General features: G+C 36.8%; 1 protein-coding gene across 5 annotated transcripts in view; it reads left to right on the top strand.

Moving 5' to 3' along the window:
* The first annotated feature begins 612 nt into the window (after positions 1-612).
* Positions 613-18,468, top strand: part of REPS1 (RALBP1 associated Eps domain containing 1) — an 80,927-nt gene continuing 63,071 nt past the window's right edge. For all 5 annotated transcript variants that reach the window (XM_081294729.1, XM_081294731.1, XM_081294730.1 and 2 more), the window contains exon 1: positions 613-774. In XM_081294729.1, the coding sequence (XP_081150855.1) occupies positions 622-774 (153 nt within the window). In that variant the 5' untranslated portion in view covers positions 613-621. The remainder of the gene's footprint in view (positions 775-18,468) is intronic.

Below are 18,468 nucleotides of genomic sequence, written 5' to 3'. Positions count from 1 at the left end.
TCCCGGCCTCACATCCGGGTCTGGAACGCGGCCGCCGCTGTCAGTGTTGGTGCGGGCGCGTTGGGGCCGGGCCGGGGCTCTGTAAATGGCGGCGGAGGGAGGCGGAGCGGCGGCCACGCTCAGCCCAGAGCCCCCGAAACTTTAGACGCGAAGCCCCACAACTTTCCGGGAAGTGCTGCCGCTCCGGGGGCGTGGACGGAAGGGGAAGCCGAGGCGGGAAGTCTTGGGGAAGCGGCGGGGAGCGGGGAACCTCGAACCCGCGGCGGGGGCGGTGGCTGAGTCCGCCCGTGCCTCGCGCCGCCGCGGCCCCCGCCTCCTTCTCCGCGCTTCGCGGCTGCTGGAGCCGGGGCCGCGCGCGGTGCCTAGCCCGGGACTGCGCGGGGCCTCGCAGGCGGCGGCGCGCGGAGCCCAACCGAGCCCCCTCCTCGCGACCTCCGGGCCCTATTGCTTGGGCGCAGCCGGCTCGCCAGAGGCCGGGGCTGAGGCTCCGGGCGTCTGCGGGGACCGAGGAGGAGGCCGGGCCGCGCAGCCACGCGCAGACCCGCCGGCCCGGGGTCGTGGGGCCGGGCACCGGGTGTTGCATGCGGGGCGGGGCAGGGCGGCCGAGAGCCGGAGGCGAAGATGGAAGGCTTAACGCTGAGCGATGCGGAGCAGAAATATTACTCGGATCTCTTCTCCTACTGCGACATTGAGAGCACCAAGAAGGTGGTAGTCAACGGGCGGGTGCTGGAGCTGTTCCGGGCCGCGCAGCTGCCCAACGACGTGGTCCTCCAGGTAACGCCGCGTCCCGGGTTTGGCCGGCCGCCGAGGGTAGCTTCCCCGCGGCTCAGGCCTCCAACCTCCTTCCTCCGGGAGTGGGAGTGGGCGCCGTTTCCAGAAGGGCTGATGGTGAGCAGGTTTCCCCCCAGCTTTCCAGCTGCGGGCAGGGGCCGCAGGTGCCCGGGTGGCCGCGACTTGCGCTGCGGCCGAGGGGGAGGGGTTGTTCCTAATTAGAAGAAACTCCTGCGATGGAGGTAATGGTCTGAGGAGCCCTGACCCCTCATCCCTTGACTGCTCCTGAATCTTTGTTTTCCAAGCACTGGAAGAACACTTACCATGAAGAATCTTGGGTAGTTAATGTGTTTGAATCTTAGATTCTGGTACATGCATAGCTCTTCGGTTCCTGCAGGGTAGGTTACCAGTATAGGCGAAATGTTATTTTAATTCTTGAATTAACCCTGACGACCTCATAACGTGATTTTTGTAGATTTAAGAAGATAAAAAGCAGTTTTTAAAAGGAGACAATTCTTAGGAAATTAAGAAATTCGAACTTTCAGCTAATTTTTTACAAGTAGATTTAAAAAAAACTTTTGAACGTGTGGCTGATGTAAACTGGACAGTGTTTTCCGGTGGACATTGGATTATATTTGTTGAAATATGTGGATTTAGGTTGGGAGGTAAGTATTCAGTAGCTTGAAGTGGAATGTGCATGCTTGCTTCAGTCTGTAGCCTTGGAGGTAAGCAGGGTAAGTTAAGACTTCTTTACCGTATCGATTTTTAAAGCAGGAGGCTTCCTAGAAGTTCTTATCTAGTGTATGCGGTGAACATCAATGTTACTGTTTAATGATTCATAGCTGCTAATAAGAGTCTCACTACACGTCTAGAACACGTTTTAAGCTTTCATTGATCCAAACCAGTTTTTCAGATTTCCAAAACTGAAAGCCAGACACATAGGTGTAATGCAGTGGACTGCAGTAGTCTTGAGGCCTGGGTCTTTGACTTCACCTCTTGTCAAGTAAAATTGTGACTTTGGGTCAGGCACTTTCCCTCTGAGAGCATGAGTACTGTATATTCATTTGTAGAATAAAAGTCACTTATCTTCTAATAAAAATTATGTAAAATATAAAAATATCCACACACTTCTGATTTAGAAATTACCTGTGCCTTAACTAAATTTGATCATTTTGCATAATCTTGTATGTTTTATATTGAATTTTTTAAAACCTGGGGAGAAAAAGTTGAGTTTGTTAGGTGCCGTGAAGGACAGGTAGGAGGCCAAAATTCATGCTTTTGGAGAGACAAATGGTAAATATTTTAGTTGTCATTGGCTACATATAGTCTCTACTTTTCTCTTTTTTTGACTTTTAAAAATGTGAAAACCATTTTTAGCTCAGGAACATAACAAAACAGGGTTTGTAGTATGCTGACCCTGCTAAAGAATGGTGGTAGTGTGAATAACTGCACTGTCCCCTTATAGATTTGAAGTAGGACTTAAAGAGGTCTGGTCAGAACATGCTCGCTAATGATTCTGCTCTTTTATGGAACAAAACATACCTTCAGGTCAGTTAGGAACTAAAATCAGAAACCTCCTATGTTCTATTTTGGTTTATGTCTTTGGGGCAGGAAGAGTTGAAATAAACTGACTTTTCATCTTTTTAATGGTGCACAAGACTTGATGTTAAATATATTACTTAGGACAGACAAATTAGCATCAATTAACCTTTACTTGAAATATATTTATTATAATATATTAATTTATATATTAATACATTAATAAATATATTTATTAATTATATTAATTAATCCAAATTATGTTTTGCTCAATTTTATTAACATTCAAAAATTAATTTGTCATCTTTTTTATAAAGCATTAAATAGGTTTACTATTCAGGATCCAGTGACAAATCAGAAGCTATAGTAATTCCCTGAAGAAGGACTCTTGTGGTAATATATACATCTGATATATATGGTAATATATAAGCATCTGATTTGAAAAATCCAAAATGATCCAAAACTTTGAGGACCAATATGATACTACAAGTGGAAAATTTCACACCCCAAAACTTTGTTTCATGCACAAAATTATTAAAAATATTGTATACAGCTATATTCAGGCTATGTGGATATGGTATATATGAAATAAATGAATTTAGTTTTAGACTTGGATCCCGTCCCCAAGATATTATGTATACGTAAATATTCCAAAATCTGAAAAATAATGAAATCTAGAACATTTCTGGTCCTAGTCATTGTAGATAAAGGAAGGATACTAACCCTGTACTAAATATCAATCTGGGCATTTTGAAGGAAATTTACTTAAGAGTTGACCTAAGACATAAATGTGAGATAAAAAGAAAATATGAGCCCTATTTCTCTTAAGGGAATTGGGATTTTTCTGAAAAGTTCTCCACTGCTTTCTAAAGAAGAGTTATTTGGGGCAACTCACATACTATACTGAATCCTCAGCAGGACTAGCGAGGAATAAGAAGCTCTTGAGGATCTTGTAAATTGTGGAAATAGTCACATGTAACATAAAGTAAACACGGAGGAGGTATGACCAGAAAGGGTTTCTTGATTTAATTCAGGTGGGCTTTAAGTTGGTGTGAGGGAGAGGAATAGAATGAAAAGGGCTTCCAGGCAGAGAAAAAACATGACCAAAGGTGCACCATGGTCCTTTTCAAGGACTAGTAGATAGGCAAGTTTTCAGGATAATGGAACTTAGAGGCCATTTTACAAAAGACTGAAAAACAGGCAGGAGACTTCATATGTATTTTAGTAGGCATTGGAGACCTATTGAAAGTTTTTGAGGGTGAGGAAGGAGGCTTTTTGAGAGGTCTGGAAGGATGGTAGATAATGGCAACCAAAGGAGAGTAACAGCAGTATAATAGAAAAGGAGGAACTGGTTGAAGAGCTGCTGGATAGTCATTATATGAAGTGCCTTGTGGGACTAATGTTTAATTTTTAGGCCAGATTATGAACACTGTGTGGGGAGCTTTGAACTAATTGTGAACAAAGGTAGTAGATTTAAGAGAAAAGACTGAACAGGGGTACTTTAAGAGGCCTTTGTCAGTGCCATGGTAGTTAGAGGAAAGCAACTGGACAGTGACTAATGTGTGGGCTGATTTTGTATCAGATATGAAGTAATGAGGAGTTGGGCCAGTGGCACTCAGACATGGAGTGAGGGGGTCATAGAGATTGATTTTTTGCCCCCAGCCAAAGTGGGGCATTTGGCAATGTCTAGAGACATTTTCGGTTGTCATAACTGTAGAGGGGAAGGCCGAGTTCTACTACTGGCATGTAGTTAGTATAGATCATAAATTCTACTAAATATCCTGCAAGGCACAGGATAGCACCCCACAACAAGAATTATTTTCTCCAAATGTCAGTATTGCTGACACTGAGAAATCCTGACCTGGATTCTGGTGGTAGCAGTGGAACAGAAAATGAGGATAGAGATACAATAGTGATTATGAAGATGAACTTGATAGGTCTGGGTTGCCTGGCATTATTTAGGTGGGAGAAGAATGGGACAAGAATTGTACAGTGTTGGGTACCACTCACAACTAGAAAAGGGCAAGAAGAAGGCCTGACTTTTTAAAAGAGATAATGGTGAGTTTGATGTCAGGCATTTTGAGGTGTTGGTGCAAATCTACAGAGATAGTTAGAAAGGGGATTTGTCTATGATGAATGTTAGTTCTTACACTGAAGTTCACATTTGGGGCGTCTTCCTCTGTCTTCCTCACGTAATTGTTGGGGGTAGGGGCTAGACAGTGTCTCATACAGTGGGCATGCACACACACATCAGGGCCTTGATTGATCCAGTAGTTCTTAGTATTGTTAATAAGCATCATGAGAGAGGGCTGAGTCATCTGGAGGAATGAGTGTAGAGAACAAAGAACATAGAACCAGAGCTGACAGAGGAAGGAGCTGGCATTTATTGGGTAACTAGAGAGTCCATTTACCAAGCAAATCATTTTCATTCTAGAACTCATTTGATCCTTGTCACCAACCCTATGAAGTGAGTATTCTGGTTTATTAACCAGAAACTTGATAGGCAGAGAAGTTAAATAACTTGTTTATAAGTAGTGAGTATTTCTCTCTTACCATCATTCATTGTCAACTTCTAGCTCTATCTTCCCTTCACTGTTAATGTGATTCGGGGTCAAGGTGGGGAATAAAATTCAGTTAGATTTTGATTTGCCCATACTTTTTATGAAGAGTAGGGATTTATTTGGTTTTGAGTTATATGTGAATTTCCTCTTTTGCATAGTAAAGAGTTTAATGTATGAAAATATCTTGAAACACAACAACTTCAAAGGAAGAGGGAGATTCTTGTTATCTTGTACACATTTAGAGACACAATTTTATATTATAGCTGTCAGACATCTTAAGGTATGTTCATTACACTTGTTTTAAAATAACAGTGAAAAACCTATTTTGGATTAAAGGGTTGGATTTTGAAGACAATGTCAATAGACAAAATGAAGGAGTTAGCACTTTGTAAAATTGCTCCATGCCACAGAGCTGAATAAGGGGGAGAAAAATCTGGCTCATAGGATTTAATCATAAGGAATTTTAATGTGCGCTGAACAAGAAAATATTTAATGTTGTGTTTTAAAACAACTTTTCAGAACGAATTTACTTTTTAAAGATTAGGAAAGGTATATTATTTGCCATATTATCTGTTTTCTTAGCTTTCACTTAAAAAAAATCTCTATTCTCTATTTTGGGAAATATCTTAAAACTGCATACAGACTTTGAATACCTAATAGCTTGATAAAAGGTTCTAGTACTAACTGTTCTTTATTGAAGTTTGTAAGCAGTGTACTCTATTAATGAAGCTGAAACTCTTTAGATCATTTGTGTTGAGCAATATCTTGGTAACATTTGAATTTTGTGTATAAATTTAATGGGTGAAGGCAACAAAAACAAAATATAACCATTTTGTCTTTCCTGAAACTTGTTCAAGTTGGTTATAAGTTCTGTTCATTAGTGTTAGGTCTAAAAATAAGGAAGCACAGTTTCATTTATGCATTGAAAGTTATAAACTTATTAAAAATGTCAGATGTGTTACTTTGAAGTAGTGGGTTTTTTAAATTTGTAATTCCCAAATCACTAAAATAATTGTAACAAACTTAAAAAATAAAATTATCTTAATCAGACATTTTCCTGTGTACGGCTGAAAAATGCTGTTTGAGAAAGAAGTCACAATTAATGTCTTTATGCACTGTCATTTTTACTTTTAAATTTCTCTCCGTTTAGCTTTATATCATGATAGTTTTAGTTCATATGTCCTCCCCTCATCCCTCAATATCCCAGAGTTAGAGTTTTAGTATTTGGGGGAAATTATGCTGAGCATTTTGACAAAGCTACAAAAGAGCATAAGAAGTTGGTAAGAAACACTAAATAAACATGGGAGTCCTGGCTTTATCTAGCTTTGTGGACCTTGAACAAATCACATAATGTCTTGAGTTTAGTTTTAGCACATGAAATGATTGGGTTGGATTATTGTGATTTCTGACTCAAATGAATGTCATCGTGTAGGGGTGGTTACTCTTTTCAGACACACCCTAAGAAAGTGGCACAGATTTGTAATTAGTTGATTCATTATTTTAACACTTCATTTGGCTTCTTCACATTTCTTTGAAGGATTTAAAGAGGAAAGTCTTAAGCCTAAAATTTTGTAGTAATTATAAGAGGAAACTGAGGGAAGGGTCCTAAACTCATGGTGTATAATTCTTCAAGGTGTCTAGCTGGAAAGATTTGAAATAGGTGAAAGAATTTGAAATAGGTGATAGAATTTGGCATTTCTGATACTTTTCTTCAGATAGGTTTCATTTTCTATAGCTTTTCCTGGGACAGATGCATCTTTTCATTCATCTCTTCTGCCTTTACCTCATTTGTTTCATGGAAGTTAAATCATACACCACATGTATTTGATTGAGGTTTGGTAAATTACAGAACTTTGGGTTTTAAAAATAATACATCTGTTTTGTTTAAAAATGGGCTATATGTTGAAATTGAGTTCTAAATTGTTAAATATTACAGCTAGAATTTATTAGACTATAACTTTTGGGTTGTTGATTCCTTCGAGAGTGTGGTGCACATACTGGATATTGCTTATAAAACGTAATTGCACAAAATTTTGCATATTATTTGAGGTTGTCGACCTCCTCCAGCCTAGTCAAGCTTGTCTCATTTGTCTCTACATTAGTATTAAGATAGAACAACTGGACCTGTGAAATGCTGAAGATAGATCTTTCTTAAATCAGTTTTTGCGATCACTATTTATATTCAGAGTATATATGTAGTTTTGAGAAATGTCTTTACTCCCTTCATGGATTATGACTGTGCTAATGTTAAAAAGGAAAAACTGTACAATAATAGAAAATCATTGGGTAAGGAGGCAGTGGGGACCTACTTGTATGCAAGGGAAGACCTCTCAGATGAAGCATGGACAGGGAGGGGAGTGGGAGAGAGACGTTTTTAGTGTAGAGAAAATATGTGAAAGGGCTGAAACTGTGAAGAACTTAATATGTTTAAGGAAATGAAAAGCTAAAGCATTAGGATATGAAGGGAGAATGATATGGACTGCATACTGCATGGAGTTTGGATTTGAATGGGATTGTATAAGAGTTTTTATTCAGGGAAGTAGCATTGTTGGATTATATTTTTAAAAAGATCACTCTAACTGCTGTGTAAACCAGGAATGCTGGGGCAAGTAGAAACAAGCAGATGTGCAATAATCTGTGCAGGTAAGCTAGAAGTGACTTAATTTTAGTGTGGTGGCAGTTGGCAGTTGGATGGAGAAGAGTGGATATATTTAAGATTACTTGAGGTGACAGAAATAGTAAGGCATGGAGATGGATTGCATATAGAACTTAAGGGAGAAGAACTCAAGGATGTTATTGCAAGTTGCCATTTTGTAATGTTTAGGAAAGGAATAGATATTTGGAGGTTTTAAGTTTTATTTTGGTGGATGGATAATGGTGAGTTCAAGAATTTCCCTTTGTTCATTTTAAATTTAGAATATGCTTATGAGATTGTCAAGTAGGCCTTCGCCATGGAGGATCTACAAGTCTCAAGGAGATATATGGCTTGGAGATATCAATTTGAGGATTGTCTGTACACTGGTGATTGTGTAAGCAATGGCAGTAGATAAAATAAAAAAAGACTATTTAAAAAAAAGAAAGGATTTGTCTACAAATGGAGCCATGGAGAACACTGAACATTTCTAAGCTGGGAAACGGGAAGGCCTCCTCTGGGAAGGGAGACTAAGGATAACAGGAATCGTTGGAGGACAGTGGGGGGGATGCCTAATGTAAATCATATCATGGATACCAAATGAAACAAGTGTTTTAAAGGAGGGGTCAGTCAACTGTATTGAGTTTGGTTGAGAAGATATGGGCAGAAAAATGTGGCCATGGGACTTGACAACCTAGAGGTCATTGATAACTGTAATAAATCAGTTTCATGAACTGGATACCAGATTTAAGTGACTTGAGAGATAAAATGATGGCAGAAGAACTAGAGATGTGATGTGTAGACAGCTTGTTAAAGAAGTTTGCTTATGGGCTGGGGATGTGGCTCAAGTGGTAGCGCGCTCGACTGGCATGCGTGCGGCCCGGGTTCGATCCTCAGCACCACATACAAAGATGTTGTGTCCGCCGAGAACTAAAAAATAAATATTAAAAAAAAGAAGTTTGCTTATGAAAGAAAATAGATATAGAGCAGAAACTGGAGGTGAATGAGGGTATAAAAGAAATTTTTTTACTTTGTGAGAATAAGGAATATTGCAGCATGATTTTAGTTAGAATTGATAAAGAAGGAAGGAAGCAGACCTTGAGAAAGCAAGAATGGTCAGGATCCAGATTCCACAGAGTCCTTTGATGGGAAGGGCACCATTTCCTCAGTTTTAACAGAGGGGAAGAAAAGAACATGAATTCAGAGACAAGTAGTTATGTAGATTTAGTTGGGGGAAGTGATTTGGATGTTCTGGACTAATATCTTCCAGTTTTTCTACAAACTGAGTCAAAAATAAACAAAATAGTGATATGAAATCTTCATATAATAGTAAAAAAATTTTACAATAGAACCAAAAGATTGGAAATACTTAGGAGTAAATTTAATAAGAAAAGTACCAATTTTTTAATATGGCAAACTACAAATCATTACTTGGAAACTAAAGATTTAATAAATGAAGAGATAATATATGTTCATCGAATGTTGATGGTAGTTCTTACAATCTTTATCTGTAGATTCAACAAAATCTTAATCGGACTTTTTTTGTAGAAATTGTTGATCCCTCCTGAAATTGATAAGGAAATAAGGACCCAGAATAGTTGAATTAAAAAAAAATAGGAGACTTGTCCTACCCTATTTTAAAACTGACTATAATGCTGCAGTAATCAAGACAGTGTGATTGGCCTAAGGTTAATAAACATGTAGATCAGTGGAACAAACTGAAAATCCATAAAATGCCTGACATTTATCATCAGTTCATTTTTGAAAGTGCCTGAACAGTTCAATGGGGAAAGGATAGTCTTCTCAACAAGTGGTTCTGGGAGAGTTGGATATCCATATGTTTAAAAAAATGTATTTAGACATGTTGTTTCTACTTTACATCATACCAAAAGTTATCTCAAAATAGATCATGGAGGCTGGGATTGTGGCTCAGGGCTAGAGCGCTTGCCTCGCAAATGCGAGGCCCTGGGTTCGATCCTCAGCACCACATAAAAATAAAGATAGAATAAAGGTATTGTGTCCAATTACAACTAAAACAATAAATACTAAAAAAATAGATCATGGACTTAATTGGGAAATTATAAAACTGCTAGATGATAAAAACTAATAGAAGATAAATCTTTGTGACCTTGGGTTCAGCTGAGTTCTTAAATACGACACTAAAAGCATGAGCCAAAAAGAAAAAACTGATTAACTGAACTTTATCAAAATATTTTCAAACTTTTGACACTTCAGAGGATACTTAAGAAAGTAAAAGACAAAGCACATATTGAGAAAATTTTGCATGTTATAAACATGATAAAGATCTCTAATCTAGAATATAGTTTAAAATCCTACTATTTCCGCTATAAAGAGAAAAGGAGTTTAAAATGGTCAAAGTGGATGTTTCACCATAGAAGATAATATGAATGGCCAGTAAACATATGAAAAGATGTTCAACATCATTAGTCATTAGGAAAATGCACATTAAACCACAGTGATGTATTGTCACATACCCAGTAGAATGACTATAATTTAAAAGACCTGTAATACCTACTATTGGTGTTGTGGAGAAACTAGAACCTTTATACACTGCTCTTGGAAATGTTAATGGTACAGCCATTGTGGAAAACATTTTGGCCATTTCTTTTCTTTTTTTTTTTTTTTTTTTTTAGCCATTTCTTAAAAAGTGAATATACAAATAAATGTTTGTAAATGTCTGTTAGCATTATTCATCATGGTAAAAAACTAGATAATTAAATGTTTATCAGGTGGTGTTTTAATAAATAAAACATGACATATCTATAGAATGGAATACTACTTTGTAGTAAAAAGGAACAGATTATTGATATATACTACAACAAAGATGAATGTTTAAAACATGCTAAGTGACAGAGGCTAGGCACAAAAGATTACCTATTATGTTGCTTTTATATGAAATGTTTGGAAAAGACAGATCTATAGAGATACCCAAACAGTGGTTGCCTGAAGCCAGTGTAGGAGAAACAGTCTTGAGGGAAATATTTGGGGTGATAGAAAAGTTCTTAAAATAGGTTGGTGTGATGGTACACAACATTATACATTTGTTAACTCAGTAGGTTGTGCACTTATCGTGATTGAATTTTATGTTGTATAAATTGTATCTTAAAGCAATAAAGTTAGCCAGGCATGGTGATACACACCTGTAATCTTGGCAGCTCAGAAGGCTGAGGCAGGAGGATCATGAGTTCAAAGCCAGCCTCAGTAACTCAGCAAGACCCTAATTCTAAATACAAAGAAAGGACTGGGGATGTGGCTCAGTGATTAGGTGCCCCGGAGTTCAATTCCCAGTATATATATAAAAAAAAGAAAGACAAAGCTGTAAATTTTTTTTTTAATTTATGAAATACCCATCTTGAAGAATGTGAAGTTTGAGTGTGATGAATGAAGGACTTTGTACTGCATATATAATTGTTATTTAAAAACTGCAACATAATTTAATGTAATCTGGCTTTTTGTAAGGGACTTGTATTTTGAAAGGACAGATTTTATGTGTGGAGAAGATTGTCATATAAAGATGGATTATAACTGAGTATATTTAAATGAAGCACCTATAATAATTTCAGTTAACATTTATTCATTTCTTTTTGTGTATCAGGGATTATTCTGTGTTTGTTACATGTATTAACTTTTTTTAAGACAGAATGTTGAAATGTTGCCCAGACTGAAACTCCTAGGCTCAAATGATTCTTCAGCCTCCTGAGTAACTGGACTATGGGCTATTGGCATGTGCAACCGAATCCCACTAACTTTTTTTTTTTTTTTTTTTTTTTTGACAGTACTGAAGATTGAACCTGGGTGTTCTACCACTTAGCTATATCCCCAGCTTTTTTGTTTTTTATTTTAAGATAGTTTCTCACCAAGCTGCCAAGGCTGGCCTTGGACCCATGATCCTCCTGCCTCAGCTTCCTGAGTAGCTGTGATTACAGGCGTGTGCCTCCACATCCAGCTGTGACTAATTTATTTTTTATAAGTATATTGTTAGATTAAAAGTGGCTGAAAAAAGAATGAATTAAGGTCAATTTCCCTCTATTGACTTTGGGTGTTATGCTGAATTTATATACAATTAAGTTGAATATTTGAATTTTATGGGAAATTATAGAACTGTAATGCCTCAAAAATAATTTGAATTTGAATTAATGTCTGACAAGTAATAGTTTTAATGAAATAGTAATTTCAGTCCATAGGACTGCTTAGGGTTGCTTTCTTCTACTGTAGTGATTACTGTCACTATCATGATTATTTTTGAAGTCTAAAAGCTTCTGTTGTTACTTAGAGGAACTGATTGAAGTCTCTATATTTCTAATGGATGAGTATGAACTAATAGCTAGAGTTGGGTTCAATCCTTTAAATTATATGAGCATGTTTCTTTGGATAAAAATCATTGTAAAGAATACTGGTCAAATAGTGATTATTGCTTCTTTTTGCCTGTGGATTATATGAAAAGTTGTATGTGGAAGAAATATCTGTATCTTTGAAAAAAGAAATATTGTCTAGAAATTATTTAAGAGTATTAATGGTTTTTCCTTGATGTCTCATTGTGAGTAGGATGATTAGGGGCCTTACTATTTTGAATTTTATTAATATATTATTAATAGAAGAATTTATGGGTTTTTCTTTTTTTCTAGAGTACTTCATTATATTTCATATAAAGCATTTAATAAAATACCCTTCTAATTTTCTGTGACAGTAAGCATTGAGTTTAGTCAAAATAGCATAGACTTTGGAATGAGACAGTTCCAGATTTGAATCTCTACTTGGTGCTTATAAACTTCTGATTTTTTTTTCTTTTGGTACCAGAGATTGAACCCAGGGATGCTTAACCACTGAGCCACATCCTCAGCCCTTTTTAATATTTTCCTTAGAGACAGGATCTCAGTGAGTTGCTTAGGGCCTCACGAAATTGCTGAGGCTGGCTTTGAACTCCCCATCCTCCTGCCTCAGCCTCCCGAGTTGCTGGAATTACAGGCATATGCCACTGTGCCCACCTAAACTTCTCACTTTGAACATGAGCATTTTACCTATGAGCATGTAACTTAATCTGTCTTGAGACTCGATAATACTCAGTCTGAAGGTTTTATAGTACCAAACTGAAGTGTAGTGACAACTACGATAGTACCTGTTGCTTAGAAGGTGATCAGATAGGTTTCAAGTTCTACTCTACATGAGAAAACGAATACTTTATAGTATTTTGGTTTTAATGATAAAAACACTGTTGATTTTTATTTATACCTAACTTTATGCCTTTTGTGGTGTTAACTTAATGCTGCCCCAATCCTTTGATCCAGTCATTTGCATTTTATTTTTTCCTTTTACTGTGTAATTAAGTTGAGGGTTTGTTCTTCTGAAGTCACGTTTACCACCAAAGACACACATAAAAGATGCTTCTGAGGTTTTCAGCCTATAGAGCTTACAGAATAATGATGCTATAACAGAAATCAAGAAGTGAAGGGGAGGGTCTGGTTTTGTGGGGAGACAGCATGCTGAATTTTGAACATTCTGAGTGAGATGCCATATTCTTTTCATTTGGGCAAAAAGGGTAAGTGGACATTTGAAAGCATGAGAGAAGCATTTGCGTAGCTTCAGAAGCTTGGGCAAAATTTGTTCTGCAAATGAGGCCATTCGCTGAAAAAACAAGAATGCAAACTTAACTTCATTAATATTTGAAGTGTCCTGCATTTAGGCAATTAATTCAACTATTGCCTTAGTGCATTCCTTGGAGCATACTGTTTGTTGAATTAATGAATGATGTAAATACAGGATATTAAATTTTTAAAAAATTAATATACAGAGAATAGCAATTCACTGAAACCATCTCAAAGGCAGCATAGTGCTACAAGATAACTAACCCTCAAAGAGTTTGTATACAAACCTTCAAGAATCTGAAAGTTCTTGAGTGTCATAAAGAGCATACATTTTCTTATAAACAAAATGGGGATAACAACACATGTCAGGCTTATTAAGATTAAATGAGATTCTCTGTCAAATGGGAAATGCAAAGCTGAATTGAGATGCTGATGCCAGAGTATGGGCTAGACTTCTCTATCTATAAAACTCAATTCTCTAAGTGCAATTTACTAAGTGTCCAGGGTTTTAGGAGTTACTTAAATAGCTAAAGCCTGTTGTATGATTAATATCTATTATCCTACTTGCATCCCTTATCTTTGCTCTCTAACATATCTTTAAAGTACTCAGAATCTTCAATTTATTTATTTATTTTTTAAATATTTATTTTTTTAGTTGTAGTTGGACACAATACCTCTATATTGTTTATTTTTTTAATGTGGTGCTGAGGTTTGAACCCAGGGGTCAACACATGTGAGGCGTGCGATCTACCACTGAGCCCCAGCCCTGTCAAATATAAATAAATGTAAATAAATAAAATAAAGATCAATAATTAAAAAATTTTTAAATTAATTAGACTTTTACAAGTCACATTGAGTGGCTCATTTGGGTGATGTAGCACTGTTGACCCTGCTTACAGAGTTTCTCAGAGTTACTTTGAATCCTGTTAGAATCTAATACTGTTTGTTGAATTAATGAATGAATCCTCTGTCTTGTCTTGTCTGAGCAGGTCTTAGAACATTTGTAGATAAATCTTAAAATAGTTCCTTTTGCTACATTTATTTGGATGTCACTGGTTATTTTTAATAATTTGCAACAAGTAAATTAATTTTATTAAAATAAAGAGACAGTATTTAAACTTTAAGGGCTGGAGTTGTGACTCAGTTGTAGAGATCAGCACACATCTAAATAAATGAATAAAATAAAGGTCCATCAACAACTAAAATTTAAAAAAAAAATAAAACTTAGACACATGACTTTTGAATTGATTGTTAAATAGAATTCTTTGTTTCAAGAAAGTAAAGTTACTACTTCAGTAAATCTAATATTCATTCATTTGTGTGATGAGTTGTTAGGGATTTAATGCAGGGCCTCAATACAGGCTATGCATGGGCTCTACCACTGAGCTACACTCCCAGCCAGTTTGACATTTTTGAGGGCCTGCTTAGCTCCACAGAAGACTGAAACTTGGGAGAAAGTTCCATAACATGATTTGTATATCCTTAGCATGTAGATGGCAGTTTATGAATAAGGTTAGCCAGGATGAATTTGTTGAGTGAAAGAAAGGAGAGAATGAGAAAGAGTCTGAGGCAGCTGTGAGGCATTGGAGGGAAATGAGCAGAGAAGCAAGGAAAGGGTGTCATAGAAAGAATAGTTTGTCACAAGAAGCACAAGTCAGTATTGAACTTTTGGGAGGTATACCAGTGAGAGATTGCTTCCTGACAGTTTTGCATATTACTCCTTCAAAAATATTTTTTATTTAGACTTTTGACTAATTCCTGCTACATTTTCCCTTACATTCTTTATACTATTAACTGAGGTTTTATTGAAACTACTGTATCTTTCTTGAGCCAGAGCAAATCCTCAAATTATATTCAGATACTTACAGACCAATTCATTTTTACTTAGTCCTTGATTTCTTTCATAATTTTTACCCCAGGTATGTTTATCTAAGTAATCTGAATCATTAAGTAACATCTGTTTGAGTGTTATATGGCATTTCATGGAATTAGAAAGGTTTTTGAAATATTTAAATACTTTCTTTTTAAAAAAAATTTAAATTTATTTATAGTGGCATTAAGAACATTCACATTGTTGTGCAACCATCACCAACATCCATGTCTAGAACTCCTTTTTTCTTCCAAAATTGAACTTGGTATCTATTAAATAATAACTCCCCACCCTCTTCTTCACCTAGTCCCAGATAACTTATTTTAATTTTTCATATAAAATACCATGTTTTTGTTGTCATTGTTGTTGTTTCCTTATTTGATGTCCTGTTTTTTGAACTTTTCCCTGATCATTCCAACTAGATAACCCTTCCTCCTTCTGTAATCTTCCAGCACTGTCCTATGTTAGCACCTGTATATATTTTTTACTTTTAGGGTCCTCTACATGTATCTCTGTTTTCATAGATAGGCGGCAAACAACTTGAGGTCAAGTTTTAATTTAGCCTTGTTTTTTCCCTCAGGTCACTTTGTTTATGATAGGACACCAAAAGCCTGTTAGACTAGTTATTTGGTGCTTTAGAACTTCATTCCTTTAGTCTGATGGTGAACATGCACACTAAAGACTTATTGTTACCTCAAGGCTGTTTGCTTTATTTTATTTTTTAAAGATGATAAACTTCACTTTATTATTTAACTCACATGAGTTTCTTTGTGCTTCAAAGACAGTTTTCAGTTGTTGAACTTGACAATGAGTAGGTAGAGATAGACAAATAATGTAAATAAGGAAACAGGTCAGTGGAATTTCTCAATTTAGTTAACTCTGTTGGAGGGAAAGTGAAGCATTCTCTTAAAATACATGGTGGGAGGGAGAGCGTATCAAATCTGGCAGTCATGCCTACTCAGCCTTAAAAGGTTCTGCCAGTTCAGCCCCACATCTCAAGTCTTATTTCTGATTATTCTCCTAATGTGAACTTTGTGTTCCAACCAGCATATCTGTTTTCTGTTTCTCACACAACTTGCTTATTCTTAATCAGTTTCTTTTCATTGTTTTGCTTTCTTATCCTCCATACTCTCTCCCTACTTCCATGCTTATTCTTCCCTCCTTTTAAAAGCAGGACTTAACCTTAGACTTTGGAAATCCTGATCTGAACAACCTCAGTCTCACTCTGAGACTACTTGCATCCTACCCATCCTTTTATATGTGTTTTGCATTGTGTTGATTTTTATTCATTTATGCTGTTGCCAATTTATGCCATTGATTAGATGCTTCTCCAGTATATTTACCTCAACAATATTAGAAGAAGGTTGTGAATAAAATTCGGACTTCTTTCCTCTCATGAACTCATGATGTTGATTGAGAGCAGCAAAAGCACAAAGAAGATATTTAGAAAACATTGACAGTTTCTTAGGGCAAGCCAGTTGCTTAGCCTTGCTATATTGCTATGCATTCAGACAGGAGTGGGATGATAAAGTTAAGGCAGTTGTGGGCTCTTCACCCAGGGGATTAAAAAATCGGGGTAGTGAAGTTTGCAGCCTTGAATGTTCCATTGCCTGGCACCGTGAGTACTCTTTCCCCACCCCAATCAACATTCTGGGCATGAGGAGAGAAAGAGGCAAGAACAGGAACAAATAGCACTGAATTCTGTGAGCTCTGACTTTGCTGGCAGACATTGCCAGTTCCTCCTCCTCCCTTTCCAGAACTAACTCTCTCTCTTTTTTAATAGTAGAGTGACTATAAAAAGTTTTAAGATAAGCAAAACTATGAGTTTATTGTCAACTGAAAATATAAATTAGGGTAGTAACTGAATATCTGGCATTGTAGCATATATTTTCATTCACAGAATGTAGTAGAGCACAATCTCTGCAGAGTTCTATATTACCTGGCTTCAAGTGCAGAAACATAAATCAACTTAGAGATGAAGGTACACTCTTAACTCTTAAATGGGATCATAGGGAAAGCACATTTCCTGGCACAGGCCATTAGACTTGTGCCTTGTGCCATGTCAAAATTACATATTGAATTATTTGTTAAGTTTGGTGTAACTCTCATAGGAATATGAGAAACTGCAGTGATCCTTTGAAATCTAAGAGTGTATTGTGTTTTCTGTTTGCCTTCAAAAAAAAAAATGATGGCTAGAGGAGTTATGGTTAGTTTTTCTGTTTACTACCCACATTTTTGAACCCCTAGAGATAGAAATCTTTTACATCTAATCACATTTTCCTCTAAACTTCATCCTGGAGTAAATCCAAACCTACATTTTCTCACTAGCTCTAACAAATGGCAAAACCAGGAATTATCATAGTTATTAATTGTATCCTGCTTATTTTCTACATACTGTTCTTTTTGCTTCTGGTGTTATTCATTTGACCCTGCATATTCATCTGCCTTCCTATTTTTCCTTTAACTGCAGAATAACAAATGACCCAGATTTCTTCTTTCCTAGCCTGTACCCTGCCTACTCTCCTTAAGCACTTATAATTTAATATTTGTAAAAAATATTAAACAACCCACCCCTCCAACTTTTAAAGGTATTTATAAAGTTCACTTTTATCCTACTTAACAAATCCAGAGACCTTGTATTAGGTCTTATTCTGTTTTACCACCTCCCTGGCAGTCAACACTGGATAACATCTTGGTGGATATATCTTTTTGTTCATCATGGTGTTAAAGTATTCTGTCTTTTGCATCCTGATTGTCTTCATATTCTTCCTCTTACTCAGAATCGGCTTTGACGCCTCCTTCCCTTATATTCAGCTTACAAAATCCTGAGATTCTTCAAAAGATCTCAGCTAATTGTTATTTTCTTTCTCTGTCATTACTATTATCCTAGCCCTGATCACCTGCATGCAGTGGCGTCTTAAATATTAACAGAGTTTTTCTGTAGTTACTAAAGAGTAGAATAGACAGGTAACTTAAAAATTATGTGATAATTTTAAAAAATGTTCAGGAAGATTAGCCTGGCATTTAGAGCCCTCCCTAGCTAGCTCTAGTTTACTACCTAGTCCTCTCATTCCTCTCATCCCCACTGCCCTGCCCCTCCTCCCCCCACACAACCATTGAATTTTCTACCTTGTTTTGACTTCCCCAAAACCTCCCCTGTACTTAGGATCAGATCAGATCAGGCTCCTTTAAGCAATTTTTTTCCCCAACCCATATTAACCTTTACTTCTCAGAGTAATAAGTACTAACTGTATTGTACCTATCATGAACCAGACATTGAGCTATTTGGTATAAGTTTAAATTTAGAGATAGTTATTTTCAGTTTTCAGCTATGAGAAACCTGGAGCTCTAGAGAGGCTATATGCTAAACATGAGCTGGAATTCACATCCACCTCCATTTTATGGCAAAACTTATGTTCAAGACACTAAACACTTTGATTCTTAAAATTACAGCCTTATGTTATGGCTTTTTAAAAAAATCAGATTATGTGT

Source organism: Spermophilus citellus (genome assembly GCF_964194105.1).
Source record: "Spermophilus citellus genome assembly, chromosome: 5".
Lineage (NCBI taxonomy): Eukaryota > Metazoa > Chordata > Mammalia > Rodentia > Sciuridae > Spermophilus > Spermophilus citellus.
Note: the sequence above shows the minus strand (reverse complement) of the source record. Positions and strands in the feature narration are given on the sequence as shown.